This window comes from Nycticebus coucang, chromosome 5 (assembly GCF_027406575.1).
Source record: "Nycticebus coucang isolate mNycCou1 chromosome 5, mNycCou1.pri, whole genome shotgun sequence".
Lineage (NCBI taxonomy): Eukaryota > Metazoa > Chordata > Mammalia > Primates > Lorisidae > Nycticebus > Nycticebus coucang.
Window position 1 is genome coordinate 85,955,119 of NC_069784.1, and position 17,081 is coordinate 85,972,199.

The 17,081-nt window shown below is 35.6% G+C and overlaps 1 protein-coding gene across 2 annotated transcripts in view; it reads right to left on the reverse strand.

Moving 5' to 3' along the window:
* The window catches only part of SESN1 (sestrin 1), a 121,002-nt gene that overhangs the window by 3,252 nt on the left and 100,669 nt on the right, over positions 1 to 17,081 (reverse strand). For both annotated transcript variants that reach the window (XM_053591358.1, XM_053591359.1), the window contains exons 2-8: positions 11,628 to 11,693; positions 10,644 to 10,844; positions 9,862 to 10,044; positions 7,633 to 7,875; positions 4,204 to 4,351; positions 2,300 to 2,412; positions 585 to 775 (exon numbers count right to left, since the gene is read on the reverse strand). In XM_053591358.1, coding sequence (XP_053447333.1) covers positions 585 to 775; positions 2,300 to 2,412; positions 4,204 to 4,351; positions 7,633 to 7,875; positions 9,862 to 10,044; positions 10,644 to 10,844; positions 11,628 to 11,693 — 1,145 coding nt within the window. The remainder of the gene's footprint in view (positions 1 to 584; positions 776 to 2,299; positions 2,413 to 4,203; positions 4,352 to 7,632; positions 7,876 to 9,861; positions 10,045 to 10,643; positions 10,845 to 11,627; positions 11,694 to 17,081) is intronic.

Consider the following 17,081-nt stretch of genomic DNA (forward strand, 5'->3'; position numbering starts at 1 on the left):
ATAAGAGTGTCAGGAGATAAAAGATACAAAGGAAAAATACTAAAGACGTTTGGTGACAAACTCTGTCCTCCCTTCCCTGGAAGCAGCTGTCATTTAACTTTTTTTTTTTTAAGAGATATCGAGTCTCATTTTGTCACCCTCGACAGAGTGCTGTGGTGTCACAGCTCACAGCAACCTCCAGCTCTTGGGCTTAGGTGATTCTCTTGCCTCAGCCTCCTGAGTAGCTGGGACCATAGGCACCCCGCGACACAACACTTGGCTATTTTTTTGTTGCAGTTTGGCCGGGGCTGGGTTTGAACCTGCCACCCTTGGTATATGGGGCCAGCGCCCTACTCACAGAACCACAGGCGCTGCCCCACTCATTTAACTCTTGTCAAAGTCCCTAACACACTTTCCTGCTTCACTAGGAGAGAGGAAAAAACTAATCTGCAGTAAAGAAGTTCTTTGAAGCACAAAAAGCATAAAAATAAGTTATTGGGGAGGGAAAGGTTGTGAGTATACATGTGTCTGTGTGTATATCCAAGCATCTGAATAATTTAGCCCAGAGGAAAACATCTCTTTATAAACATAGGAAACAGACAAACCTTATTCCAAACATGCAGTGAATATAGTTCCAAATAGCCCGTCTAAGCATTGAGGTATCAACATCTTTGTGCATTGCCATTGTATTATAAGTAAGATTATAAGCAATATGAAATTTTTCATCAATCAACTGTCCCACATCTGGATAAAGGCGATTTACCAAAGAATAGCCATGGTCTTCCCAGCAATAATCCTAAATACAGGGAATAGAACACATGTGAAAATTACAATGTGGCCGTCACAGTTCTGTCTACAGTTCTGCAGTACGGAGAGATCTTTGGCGGCTGGAACCTACTGCCTGTCATCCCTTGCTTCCAGCTTCACTTGCACGCCACAGTCTTATGTTTTCCACACTGCAACACACAAAAGGTTGTGTTTTATAACTCAGCAAGTTTAAAAACCAATGGAGTTTCTTTCCCTTACACATAAGAGGTCGGACAATTAAGTTTACAAATTCATCCTAGAAAAAGTGCTACATACCTCCTTGCTGAGTATCACCACAGTTTTGGAACTCTTTTTTTCTGGAATGGCCATCAGAGCTGCTGTTGTGCACAGTGCTTTGAAGGGTAGACTAGGCCCTGGTGTTGGTACATAGCTTCCCAGGGGGACTACTTGGAAGGTGACCATAGTGATGTTCAACAATGAGGTATGCAGTGCTTTCTCTAGGAAGAATTCGTAAACTTAATTGTCCGACCTTGTAGACCACTGGTTTTTAGCTTTATCTCTTTTTCTTGTCTCTCCACTCAGCCTCAAGAGGCAACCCATCTCAGGAATCCTCTCTCCTAATCCATTGCTGTAGCCATTCAAATGGTCTTTAAATTTTGTGCATTTTTAATAAACATCTGATTTTAGTTTCATTAACTGTGTCTCCTAATTACTTTTCCTACATCAAAATCTCCTTGCCTCCTTCCTTTCTACCTCAAACAAAACTTAATAAGCCCCTACTTTTATGTTGCACCCATATTTATTTTCCTAGAACACCTCTTTGACATCCTCTATGTCATCAGTCTGGTCAAAGCCTATAAACCCCATTAAAACTCCTTTGGCATGTAAGTCACACCTCATCAATTTCAAATTAATTTACTACTAATCAGAAGTAGGAATCCTTTGCTTGAAGCTTTCTATATGATACATCCTTTCCCTCTATCCTTCAATCAAAGCTCAATTATTGCCTACAGTCTCCTCTGCTTACAATGCCCTTATTTTTGAAATCCTTACCTCCCTCAAAAAAAATTTTCCAGCCCACATGGTATCTTCAATTTCTTTCTTTCTTTTTTTGAGACAGAGTCTCACTTTGTCACCTTCAGTAGAGTGCCGTGGCGTCACAGCTCACAGCAACCTCAAACTCTTGGGCTCAAGTGATTCTCTTGTCTCAGCCTCCCAAGTAGCTTGGCCTACCATGGCGCCTGGCCTTTCAATTTCTAATTTACTGTATTTCATGATATAGTTCAACTATTGAGTAAAAATATTGTGCCTAAATAAATAATATTGTAGGTTTTTCAGCAAAAAACACAGCCATCTTTTATTTCTCAAATATTTTTATAATTCTAGTAAAGCACATGTTATTTAACATTGGACTCTAAAAGTAATTGGGAAAGTTGGGAGTATCAACTTATCTGAATTAAACAGCACTTGACATAGTTCTCAATCTAGGTGGCTCTTTAAGTCAGACTGAGATATTTGTAATTAATCATGTGCATATGCGTTGCAATTTTACCTGGACACGAAATGTTGGAACATGCATCCCATGTCTAGAGAAATCTTTATAGCCATAACTAGTATCCTCAAAGTGGCGAGATACATCTCTTGCTGGTGTAACTTCTTCATCGTCTGAAACAATAAAGCCATTGAAAGCTTTTTAAAAACAGGATGCTTGTTAAAATTGATTTTTCCCATAACAAGTGAAATAGGATTATCCTTTGATAAAGTAACTAGTGTCAACCAAAAGAAGTTCTCAAAACTATACACAGAAGTAAGTAGCCTACTTACTAGAATGTACTAAAAGGAGATTCTTATAAACACTCACAGTTGAAATCTCTATGCCATTCATTCTCTCTTTTATAAGACTCTCTCTTCCTCTGTGTTCTCACTCCAATTTATAGATATCAGGTTCTACTTAAAAGCGCGTATTCAAAGCCTGAACACACTTTTGGATAATCTTTTTTTTTTTTTTGAGACAGAGTCTTACCATGTCACCCTTGGGAGAGTGCCTTGGGCATCCCAGCTCACAGCAACCTCAAACTCTTGGGCTTAAGCGATTTTTTTGCCTCAGTCTTCTAAGTAGCTGGGACTACAGGCACCTGCCACAATGACTAGCTATTTTTTTTGTTGTTGTTGTTGGAGTTGTCACTGTTGTTTAGCTGACCCGAGCCCGGTTCAAAACCACCAGCCTTGGGTATATATGGACGGCGCCATAACCACTGTGCTATGGGCACCGAGCCAACTTTTGGATAATCTTTAAGATGACAACAACTGCTATCAAAATCAGCTGTGCTCTAAAATTTAGCATTTAGACTATTTTTGATGAATACTAACGACATAAAATATGATCAAAGAAAGAAACCGGGTGAATCAACATTTTTATAAAACTTCCTGCATTGCCCCTAAGACTTTTTAGATCATCATCATGTTTGAAAGTTGATGAAATTATAGTTTCAAGTAAATACAGTATTATATGACAACTCTACATCTCCAGGCATAGATTAAAAACAAAAATTTTTCCTGGAGGAAAAACAAGGAGATACCCAACCTACATTTAAACAAACTTGATTTTTTCTTTGTTGTTAACATACTACTGACCAGTCATGAGTTTCCCAGTAACGTGGATAGTTTCTGTGTAAAATTGTTGTTCTACAATGTATTAACATAGCAGCTATTCCCTTACTCATTTCTCCCAGTCTCAGTTCCCCAGTTGTCCCAAATTCAGTCTACTTTATTCCCCTACCCCGCCTCTCACTCACTGCTTATAATATAGAATCACTTAGTGCCTATAACATCTTAACATGTTGTTGAACAGCAATTTTACACAGAAACTATCCATGTTACCAGGTAACTCATGACCCAGTTAGCAATGTGTTAAGAGCTTTTAACCCTTACGCTCTTTCTCCCACTCTGGAATGTCTCTAAATGTATTTTGACAATAAACTTTTTATCATCTTTTAAATTATCTGGTTTATATATTATGTATGTAGTCTGACTATAGATAAAGGTTAAGCATAAAGGATTTAGGTTGTTGGTCATTTAATAAATAGTTCCTTTTCACAAATCCTAGAATTTTAAAACTGGAAGCAATCTCAAGGTTTCATGAACTGATATTAAAGAAGTGAAAAAAGGGGGGGCACTCATATTAAGTGACTTACTTAAGTTCACAAAGCTTATTAGCAGTAATTTTAGTACCAGAATCCAAATCAAATGTCTTCCTTCTTAGTGTTGTGCTATTCTCACTTATAACTGTTTCTTAATTGCCTGCTTTAAAAATTAGTTGTAAGAAGCCAAACCTATGCAATAGTCTCTTTAAAGGGAAAGACATATTTGGATTGTGGTTTTAGAACTTAAAATTCTCTAAATAAAAAGTTAGGTTTGCAATAGAAATTACATTGACTATATAATATTTACTCTTACCTGACGAGAAGACAAACATACTCTCTCTCTTTTCTATTTCAAAACGTGAAGCCATTTCTTCCTGACTCGCCTCTTCTTCATCTCGACATTCCTGTAATTGTCTCATCTTTTCCATGAGGGCTTCAACCTCAAAGAAGGAATCACTTACCTGAAGAGAAATTACAATATTACATAATGGCAGACAAAGAATATTTATGAATTTCCTTTTATTAAGTCTGTCTCATTAAGCATTTGTATCTTTACAGAAAATAGGAAAAACAGATTATTAAAATCTTAACATACATGAATGAATTAAATTGAGTTAGTTTGGCCTATTAGGTATACAGATACACAGATTTTAAAATATAACAGAAACATGGTTTTAAGAATACATTCTAATCTTTTTACCCTATAAAATTAGAAAGGATGTCATTACTATTATGGTATTTTAAAAGTTAAAGTTTAACACTACTTATCAATCTAAAACAGAACTGAATATTTAAAAGTTAACTTCTGCTCACTTAATCTGTTAAATAAGATACACAAAAGATAAATGGTTTTGCATCAACTGTGTACATTGGGCATACTGTCAATATCTATCATGTTTAGTAATCACCTTTATTTATACAGTTTAACAATTAAAAATGAAACATGTCCTTACATGGCTGGAGTTGGCCACCTGACCTCTAGCAATGGTCTGGCAGCTGTCACTTGCTGGGATGACTACAGCAATGTCACATCTATCTAATAACAGGTCTGACAAACAAGAACTGGTCAAGCTGTCCTGACCTTATCAAACCATTTGTACTTCTATACCCTGGGACATCTTTACTAATGAAAGGTGGATCGAAGAAATGGAATTTATATTTTATAAAATATAAATACATTAATATATTTATATTTGTATATTAAGAAGTCAGAATCTCAAAATTCAATGTTCAAACACAAAATAAATGTTTCTCCCTTTATAAATTTCATTTCTTTTGCCAGGAATGTTCTTAGGACATATCTTCCATTTGTCCCCTGGCTTCCACCTATTGATCCTTCAGATACTAGCTTATATGCTTTTCCTAACCATCTGTCCCCTACTTTTAATGCCCAATTATTCTCACACAGCACCCTTCTCTTTCCTTCAGAGTACCAATCACAACTTATAATTGTTATTTGTATGATATTAATTTAATGCTTGCTTCCTTCCCAAACCAAACCTTCATAAGGGTAGGGGACCTGTTTAGTTTACTAGTATACATCTAGAGCTTGGCACAGTACCTGGTCCACAGTACATTTTCAGGAAATATTTGTTCCAGAATGACTGTCAGGATAATTCTATATTAAGAGACAATCTATATTGCTTGTGCTTTTATTTTCATATGATCCAAACAGTTATACTGGAAAATCCTGTAATGAGCCCATTCTCGAATAATTTCATGATGGAAAGGTCTTTGTTGCTACTGAAGATTATTCTGGTGCTACATTTCCATAATTATTTCTGACACAAGGTCAGTAATCAAACAAACAAAAGACCGAAAAGGATTGGGTTGCTTAATAGAATGACTCAAGGTTTAAAAAGAAAAAAAAATTAAGGTTTTTGTCAATTCTGTCATTGTATTAATTTATCTGTTCTTTATACATTTTCCTCTAAGATAGAGAGTCCAAATTTTAACTATGGTTAGGAAAGATAAATTATATTGAAATAGGAGGGAAAGAAAACAAAGCATGTTTACTAGGTTCATTGACTAATCTGCAAAGTTGTTAGGGGCTAATAAAACTAAGGCATTTCAATTAATATTTTTTACTTTACCATTTGTATCTGAAGAACTGAGTCAGATATAACTTCTTTAGGTGTGTATCTGGTATCAGATCACTGTCAAGTGCTATCTATCAGTGTGGGATATAAATCTTGTAAAAGTATCCAAATGTACCTTGAAATAGGGAGCTTATCTACTATAGAAATAATAAAAAAATCTATTCTTTCACTATTATCTCTTAATAAAAGTATAACTAGAAATGATCAAGTACTTTTTCTTTAACCTTATACCAAATTATTGGAAGAGAGAACAAGAATCCAACTCTCGGTATCCTAGCAACTGATATATTCTCTCTTGGTCCTCACATTCCCTCCAAACTAATAAATAGTGGCCACTGCAGGCCTATAGCATGAATCCAGGCAGCTTAAAGACAGGTGAAATGGACAGTCTTTGGCATTGTCAGCACAGTGCTGGAATCAACTTGGGAAAATGATTTTCTTTCATGTGCTAATTTCACCAATGTAAATGGTACCTCTTATTCAGCACCTGATAAATGCTAAGCACTATAGGAGGCATTTTACCTCTTTAGAGACATTTCATTTAAACGTCACAATAATATTGTGTGTTTTACCTGTATTTAGACATGAAGGAATTGAAACTCAGGTTCAGTAACTTGCTCAAAGTCAAATATATAAGTTAAAGGCAATTCGATCTGTCCAAATCTATTTCAAAGAAATAATACAACTCAGAAAATGTATGCAAAGTATTCAGATGGCTGTGATGCAGTTTCTGTGATATTTCTTTTGAAGCATAAAATTATAGCAAAAGAGGGGATTTTGACTCATACAGGAATTAGAATTTGCTTATAGAAAATTCAACTTTTTCTGGGGGTGGTGCCTGTGGCTCAATGAGTAGGGTGCCAGCCCCATATGCCCAAGGTGGTGGGTTCAAACCCAGCCCCAGCCAAAAAAAAAAACAAAAAACCTGTGAAGAAAATTCAACTTTTTCCGATCTGTTTCAAAGGAATAACAAAATTGAGAAAATATAAAAGCCAGAGAAGACAAAGAATAGAGGTGAAAGCATTTTAACAAATTTACATTCATCTGCTATCACTTTCTTTTCTTTTTTTTTTTTGGCCGGGGCTGGGTTTGAACCCGCCACCTCCGGCATATGGGACCGGCGCCCTACCCGCTGAGCCACAGGCGCCGCCCTGCTATCACTTTCTATATTGGAGCAAAGTTAAACATGAAAAAGAATTTTAAAGGGAGAAATTTTGGCATCAAAGCTGATTAAGTTTTCTAAAAGATGAAAAAATAGTGCAAAAAGGAAGGAAAAAGATGTGATCAGTACCAGGAAGTCTCCAATACTAGGCCATGCTATTTTCGGCCTCCCTCATCTCACTGTAATAGCCATTCAATACTAGCTGGCCCTGATAGAGTAAATCCTGTGTGCTCATGATCCTAAAATTATTTGAGTATAAACTCAGAGGGTTTTAAAATTTTGTGTATTCCTTAGCACTTGGACTAGCGATGGGCATTTGGAGGCAATCAGTAAATCCTTAAAGAATGTATAGGTATGAAGGCCTAATATTTCTAGGAATTTAACAGGGGAGATTTTCTAAGAAACCAAATGAAGAGATAATATAACAGCAATTATTGTGATTAGTCTTATGACATTCCTATAATAAACAATAGATACTTACAGCAACGTTTCCTGCTGAGTGGACCTGTATCTCATCCACACTGTGGTTGCCATTTGCAATGTCACAGATGCAGTAGTTACTAACAGAAGGAGGTCTGAACGTGTGGCCACCATCACAGTGAATCTCTGGACTGATTCCACAGCCAAATGTGAACGAGGCAAGAGAATGATAGTGAGTGAGTAAAACTACTGCATGTACCAATTCTGCAAGGGACCAGCTGTGCTCTTCAGCTTTTAAAAGTCCCTTAGGAGGAAAAAAAAAAGAGAACACATTTTTGTACTGGGGTCCAGTTAAAGTATACAGGATCATTTTAGTATTTAATATATTGAAAAGACAGTACTAGTTACCATATAAAGCTTAGTATAAAATTTGAAACGTGTGGAACCCAGAATTTGCTAATTTTTATAAATATGTATTGACAAATAGAGCTGTTGATATATTCAGTAGTATTTTTTTACTGAAAAACTGATATAGATGTGTAACAATGCATTTTTCTTAAAAGCAATTGCTGGATTATGAATGAATTACTGTGGTGTTAGTTCAAAGTCTCAAACCAAATGTAAATGTGTTTAAAGTAGAAGCTACTGTGTGAAACATTTGTGTTTTATTATTAGACGTCCTCGAGGAATTTTTAAGACAGTTACTTAAAACAACTTCACCCTATTCTTAAATCAGTGGCAAGATCACAGCTCACTGCAACCTGGAACTCCTGGGCTCAAGCTATATCCTTCTACTTAAGCCTATGAATACTAGGCACTACAGGCCTAGTATGGTGATACCCAGATAAAATTTTAATAGTTGTAGAGACAGGGTCTTGTAATATTGCCCAGGTTGGTCTTGAACTCTGGTCTTAAACAATCCTCAGCCTCCCAAAGTGCTGGGATTACAGGCATGAACCACTGCACCTGGCCAAAAGTTGCATGTCAATTTTACAATTCTTGAAGCCCAGTTCTGTGTCCCTTCTTCTTCATTATGTTGTATAATTTTTCTTACTTGACAATAGATAGTACATTAATCAGATTTGAATCTTATTATCTTCTTGATAGTACCTCAATTATGTAACAGTATCTAATACATTCTATGAAAAGATGTTGTAATTTTCAGAATTTCTACTGCATGGTAGACTCTTAGAAAACAATCTACTTTTATACTTTGGTATTACCACTATTAATAGAACAGAATGAACTAGTTTAAGATGGCATTTAAAATATAAAGATGCACAACAGTGAGATGCTAGTTTACACCTAGCAGAATGGCTAAAATCCAAAACACTGACACTAATGCTGGCTGGCAATGTGGAGCAACAGGACTACTTCTTCATTACTAGTGGGAATGCAAACTGGTACAGCCGCTTTGGAAGACAATTTCATAGGCTACCATATAAGCCAGTAATTGCACTGCTGGTTATTTACCCAAATGAGCTGAAAACTTTGTCTACCAAAAAAATCTACACATGAATGTTTATAGCAGCTTTACTCATAATTTCCCCAAACCAGTAGTAACCAAGATGTCCTTTAATAGGTGAACAGATAAACTATGGTATGTTCATACAGTGGAGAATTAATTCAGTAAAAAGAAATGAACTATCAAGTGACAAATAGACAGGAAGGAATCTTAAATGGATATTTCTGAATGAAAGAAGCCAATATGAAAAGGCTACATTCTATATGACTCCAATTATATCATATCCTGGAACATCAGTGGTTCCAAGGGCATGGGCAGAAAAGAACAGGGCATTTGTGTCATATAGAACAGTGACTGTTAACTATTCTATATGACACTGTCATAGTGGATGTCTGACATTATGCATTTGACAAAACCTATAGCATATACAGTGAACCCTAACGCGAACCATGGACTTTTGTTAATAGTAGTAATATGTCAATATTGACTCATTATTTACAACATATGTGCCACATAAACGCTTAGATGTTTTAAGTGTTTTTTTTTTTTTTTTTTTTTGCCAGGGCTAGGTTTGAACCCACCACCTCCAGCATATGGGACCAGCATCCTACCCCTTTGAGCCACAGGTGCCGCCCAATGCTTAGATGTTAATAGAAAAAAAAATGTATGTCTGTGGTAAGGGGTTAGTTGAAGGGGTAGAAAACAGGAATATGCTGTACTTTCTGTGTAATTTCTCTAAGCCTAAAACTACTCTAAAAACTGCTCTAAAAAGTTTTAAAAATTAAAAAGAAAAAGACTCCCAAGTTATATTACTTTAATACTTACCTCAATGTGTTCTTTGGTAATGAGCCAAGGTCTATGTGCTAACACTTTGTTGAGTTCTCCTAAGTTCTGTAGTTTTTGAGGAGCATTCTCTAAACCATTGAGCCACTTGGGGTCCCCACCAACATGAAGGAAATCATTCACATGTAGGTTTACTAAATAGGAGCACTGATGTCTTGCTGCAGCCTTAGGAGAAAACAAAAATATTGAAATCTTGAACTACTAACAAATCCTTTTTCTTTACAATGTGCAAAAAGGTAATTTTTAAAATTATCTTTTCCCGTTCTCCATAAACTGAAGAAGTTTTCATATAAACAATTTAAAAATTCAAATATGCTACAGAAAATACTTCAGATATTCTAAGAACAAAATAGCTAATAAAAGTATTTGAAACTTTAGAAATTTTATCTACATACAAATTTTCAGAACCTCAGACTAAAAGAAACTTAAATTAAGGTGCCAACCATAAAAAAATGAAAAATTATTTGTAAACTTAACAGGAAGGACTACTTATGTAAATGAGAAGTATTTATAATAGTGAAATAGAGCTTGTATTCTACTTTATTCACTTATTTAATGAAGAATGGTTCCTAGCCCTCATAAATACATTTCTTTTTCTGTTACACTTAAAAGCATACTTATTTAAAAGTCGCAAAAATAGATACTGACAGGAATCCTATTACAAATCAATATAAATATGTATCCCTTTGTTTAAAACATTAACTATCTCTTTAAGAGATCAGTAAAAACAGGCAGAAAGAATTTTTCATTAAATGTTTACAAACCATTATTCCAATGTAGTGTCGATAATGTAGGGGTAACGGCCCATCCATTTGCAGTAAATAGTGTTGAGTTTTTAAAAAACTTTCTAAATATTGTGGGTGGAAGACCATCACTAATGTAATGTTATCCAAACGACCCAAAGCAGCAAAAGAATCTGCAAATAAAGCATGCATCTGTGCGTCTTCACTCCCCACTTGGAGAATCTGTATAAATGAGAGAAAAACCCATGGTCACATAAATTATAAACTGGTCTTAAGGAAAGAAAATATGCATGTGCTGTACTGTAAGTAGTATTTAGAAGCAGATTAAATTTGGCTTAAGAGAGAGGGGTTATAAATTTAAAATCAACTGGTAGTCATTAGAATAAATAGTCACACATCATACTATAGTAGAGGATAAACAACAAAGGCTGACCATTAAAGGCCATCTAGATAGGCTGCTTGCAGACTTGGCCAAAATCCAGATAAAGAAGCAGATTTAGATTATCAAACTTGCAGAGCTTGCAAACAGACATTAAAGCCCTTCTTTACAAAAACACCTACTCTCACTCAATTTAAGGAGAAACAAAATTAATAGCAAACAATCCTTATGAGAACAAAGCATAGATGCTTTAAAATGTACAGAATTAATGATCCAATCTAGCACCGATATCAGCCTGTTGAGAGGGTCAAGACTAAGCAACTCAGTTTATGGGCACACTTAAAACAATATCTAAATATAAACAGATGGAGTTTCACTGGTCAAAAACAAGTCTTGGCTTTACTTGATTAAATATGGGTGTTAAAAAAAATCATGAAATACTAGAAACCAACGTGACTATAATAGCTTTTTAATCCCACAGATTCACTGCCAAAGCATGATTAACTGTGATCAACTCTGCGTAAAACATGTTTTTGAGTGACAATCGTTCAGATGCCAAGGTGTGGGTCATAAAAGTTTCTCTTTAAAAGCATACAGTTCGCTATGTACTTTGACAAACAACTCACCTCCTTCTCTGGGATGAATCTGCTTGGTCCGTGTCCTAGTGGTCGAGGAATTCTAATTCCAAGTTCCTAGAAAAGAAAATTACACCATCTCAGGCCTTCAGGAGTAAACAACATGAACTGAGGCTACAGGAATGGGAGGGAAAAACAACCAGTTGAACAGAGGCAGGCTTGTTTTGGTGGTTTGTTTTCATAATTATATATATATACCAATTCTTCTGTTTGTGTTGCAAAGCTAACAGCAGCTTATAGTACAACTCTGACTAAAAACAATAAAACCTGCTTCACTAAAACCAGAGTTTTGCATAAAGTACTTGGCAGAAAGTCTAGAACAGAAAGTTCAGCACATAACAGCCAACCCTGTGGACTGTCAGTGACATAAAATAAGACCAATGTGTTTGTACATCTATAATTCAACAACCAAAATATTGATCCTGTGAGTCTTGTCAGGAAATGAAAAAGCAATACCTCCACCTACATGTCTTCAACTGGAAAAAGTGTAATTATCATTACATCTGTATACCTCATAGTCAGAACAGAAATATTATGAAAAAAACTAAAGGCACAAAAGAGAAAGTACTCTAGGGTATGTTTTCTCTGCGGCTGAATAAAACAGTTTTTGAGAAACTAATTTTGTTTATAGTATTTTATTTATAGGATGTCATCAGTCTTATATTTTAGAGAAGTGGAAATGAGACATAAATGGCTTTTTGCCGTTTGACATAGCAAATCTAAAATCCTGTAATTTATGTGATGGTGCAGCACAGTTAACTAGAACCGACAATCTACTTAGCCTTAGGTGTTAGGGCTTCCTTCCGCCCCACCCCCACCCCTGCCAATATAATGTGCTTAGAGAAACAAAACCAAAATAATACAACTTTTTTTACTGTTGTTGTTTTGAGGCCTATAGTCCCATCAATGTAGTCTCAGTTAAAAAAAAAAAAGAGTTTATGTAATTAAAATTAACTCTTGCTTATATAATTACATATAAATATTATTTCCACTCTCCCTACTGTTACCACAGGTTCCTTATGATATAAATAAGATGCTTTCCTTTTAAAGAAAAAAAGAAGGAGGCATACAGAGGTCGACAGGTGGCAGCAATTCATGAAATCTGGTTAAAGTGAATAAAAACTTTTTGAGTAGAATGGATTTTTAAACATTAAGCAGGCAAGACAAAATTGAAGAGAATCTTTCCCAGGAGAAATCAAGATTCAGATTCAAAGTAGGCTGTATTTGCCAAAAGATTGCTAAAATAATGTGTAAGTCAACTAATCTTACACTGGAAGTCAGGGATTGCTTCCTGGTTATTCCATACTTAACACTGGTCTGGCCATGTATGTGTCTCAATTTTAATATCCTATAATAAATGTAGGAGAAAACACATTCTTGTTACTTAACACATCATCGTGACATGAATGTAGCCATTTATATAAAGTGATGACTATTAACCTTGCTAATTGTCAAGTTTCTAATTCAATTACATATATTTTAAACAAAATACACTGGACAAAACTGTAAGGCTAAAATCAACATTTATCCCCTCTGTGTTTTGAAAACTATCTTATTTAAACAAAATATATTTTAGGAAAATATCTGTTTCCTAAAATACAGGGTTTATTACTAATTTTATAATTAAGAGACACTATAATTGGGATCTCTGTAAATGAAAAGGAGTCATTTCAAATAGGGAAGAAATGAATTAGTTAACAAGTAATCTTGGGATAGCTGGGCAGCTCACCCGGAAAAAAGTGAAGCTGGAGGCATAAATCATACTTTACTGCACAATAAATCAGAGTTAAATGTAAAAAAAAAAAACAAAACAAACCACCCCAAATTATAATAGTATTAGAAGAAAACACTCAGGGAGTCATAAAATATAAGATTGATAAATTTAATGACATAAAGAATTAATTTCACATGGGAAAAAGGCATACAAAGTCAAAAGTAAACAGAAAACTGGGAGATATGGCTCAGTGCCTATAGCACAGTGGTTATGGTGCTGGCCACATATGCCGAGGCTGGCGGGTTTGAACCTGGCCTGGGCCTGCTAAATGACAACAAGTGCAAAAAAAAAAAAAAAAAATCTGTGGTCCCAGCTGCTTGGGAGGCTGAGGCAGGAAAATTTCTTAAGCCCGAAAGTTTGAGGTTGCTGTGAGCTGTGATGCTATAGCACTCTACCGAGGGTGATATAGTGAGACTCTGTCTCAAACAAACAAACAAAAACTGGGAGATATATTTGCAACTCTAGCAAAGGGCTAAATTTGAAAAAAAAAAGTAAACACTCCAGCGTCACAACTGTAATCCCAGCACTCTGAGAGGCCGAGACGGGTGGATTGGCTGAGCTCACAGGTTTGAGACCAGCCTGAGCAAGAGTGAGACTATGTCTCTAAAAATAGCCGGGCATTGTTGAAGGTACCTGTAGTCCCAGCTACTCGGGAGGCTGAGACAAGAGAATCACTTGAGTCCAAGAGTTTGAGATTGCTGTGAGCTATGATGCCACAGCACTTTACTGAGGGTGAGAAAGTGAGACTCTGTCTCAAAAAAAAAAAATAAATAAATAATAAACACTCCAACAAATCCATAAGAAAATCCCCAACAATCTTACAGAAAATGAGCAAAGAACAGGAAACACAAATGGCTGAAAAAATGCTCAATACTCACAATAAAACAACTACAAGTTAACTACTCTGAGATACCAGTTTTTTCCAAAAAGGTTTGCTTAAGATTAAAAAGTTTGATAACAGGCTGTGTTGAAGGAGTCATGCATTGCTTATTCAAACTGAGAAAGAAATAAAGAGTACAAAATGTATAAATTACTACAACCTTTAGGGAAGGCAATTTGCAATAATGAGCAAAGTCTGTCACATACTCTTTGAATCAACAATTCTATCCCAAGTGTTAAACAATATTCACATTTGTGTAAAAGGGTAACAGTGCAACATAGTTGTTTTTTTTTTTTTTTTTTTTTTTTGAGAGTCTTACTCTATCCCTCAGGTAGAATGCAATGGTGTCATCATAGCTCCCTGAAACTTCAAACTCTTGGGCTCAAGTGATCCTCTTGCGTCAGCCTCTTGAGAAGCTGGGACTCCAGGCACCCTCCATGACACTTGGCTGTTTTTTTTTTTTTTTTTTCTATTTTTAGTAGAAACAGAGTTTTCTACTAAAACTCTTGCTCGAGCTGGTCTCGAACTCCTGAGCTCAAGCCATCCTCCTACCTCAGCCTCCCACAGTGCTAGGATTACAGGTATGAGCCACCGTGCCTAGTTCCATAGTTTCAAATAGTACAAGATTGAAAATAACCTAAGTGTTTCGACAAAGTTCAGTATGACCATATAATAGATTAACATGCAGTCTTTACAAAGAATGAAGCAGAACTACTACAGGGTGTCCCTCAAATCACCCCTAAAGTCACCAGAGATAGGGAAATTGGGAAGCTGTAGCTACATGTACCTTTATTTACAAAATGTTTGTTACAAAATTTTACAAAGAGGTGGCCAACAACATACAGAATATTTTGTAAATATAGAACTTCTTTAAGTTGACCACCCAGGGGACTGTAACAAACTAGGCCCACTGTACTGATACCTATATGTGGTGCATGTCTGATGTATGAAAATTAGAGGTCAGTGTAAGGAGGTGGTCAATGTAGGGAGGCAGCCAAGTATGGTGGTCCTAGTGTATTTTGTAAAATTTTGTAATGACTATATAGATTGATTTTTAAAAATCTCCAAGATACATTATGTGTGTGAGGAAACAAAGTACAAAATATGTAATAATTACATTTTATTTGTAAGGAGAAAAAAGCCTCAGCAATTCAATTTCTAGGACTTTATCTTACGAATATGTACGTTAGCAGTATGTAGGTGGTTTTTTCCTTTTTAATGAGACCATACTGATAGCACATGGGCTTTAAAACAAAGAGGTACATACATTATATTATTTTGGTTTTGTTACTATGCCATATATATAGTTAACATACCAAACTATTATAAAAACAATAGCTTTACAATTCTAAGAAGATGGCTATTGAAAACAAACAATTAGGTATGGAGAGGGCTCTTCCAATGGTTCTGTGTAAATTTTAAGTCTTTCCTAAGTCCATCTCTTCGGCCAAATTTAGGGGCCAAATTAATAACATTGTCTCCCCTCTTCCTTGGGAATTCAATGACCAAATTCTTCCTTCCAAGTTCCTTAAAAACGTATTCTTTTAGAGTGAAAAACTATGTATTTTAAAATAGAATGTGAAGAAAAAGCGAACATTGGTTGGAATGGATTATATTCACATACCAGAGCTGGGGACCAGTAGAATGGGAAAGCTGAAGAAAGGACCTGAAGACATTCAAAACTCCCACTTTGTTATTTTACCTAAGTTTAGTTACAGGTAAAATAGAATTTTACCAGGCTCTCACTTGGATTACCAGAGTCCATTTCTAACTAAGCAGAGCCATTTGTGCCATTCCATAAAAGCAGAAAGTGGGCATAGGGAGAAAGGAGAAGAAATGAAAGCAAAAACTGACAGAAGAGGAAGAGAAGGGGAGAATAGATGGATTTTAAAATAATCAAGTCTTTCCCAAATGGGTTTGATCATTAACTGTTATAATGAGAAATATAAGTTACTGCTATACTAGAATCAAATGTATTCTGATATTTGGAGGTTAGACTAAAAAGATATACTTGGTTCTCTCTCTTAGCTAACAGTGGATAGACATAGTCTTTTCTATTTAATCTCATGCCTAATAGAAGACAAAGGGCTACCTGGGGTGTTTCTGATGAGCTCTGAGACTACATTCCAATTTGTACTAATTTAGATACTGGCAGGAAATGGATCATTGACTCCATTCAGCCTCCCACTGCACACAAATTAACTTCTGAGAAAAGTAAACAGGGGCCAATTACCTTTAAAATAGTGGAACTTATACTGGAACTTTTATAACAGGCCTCATCTTTAAAACCAAAAAATACCAAAGTATGGTACAACAAAGGACTAATGTTAAAATAACCTCCCCCTGACCCCAACCCATCAAATATGGTATGGGGAAAAAAGCATAGCAGTTTCAAAAGATTTGGGCCCAAATCAGGATCCTGCTGGTTAGTAAGTGTACTACTGCCAACAAAGCATTTAAACTTTAAATTGAAGGGTCCTAATCTATAAAATAAAGATAATGATAAAATAACGCCATCAACCTCACATTATAAATTACAGAATATTTTACAAATTACAGGCATACACACACACACCCTTTATTACAGACTCTAGTCTTGTTTTAGGAATGGGGTCTAACAGATTTGGCTGTCTAATTTTTCAAATGTACCAAAGCAGGACAGTTAAAATGGGTTTTCTGGACTGAGGTTGGCACCCTAATAATAATGTCAGAAAAGCAAATTGTCTTTTAGCTTTCTGCTTATCTCTTAGCTGACATAAACATGAAAAAAGCAATCAAAGACTAATAATAA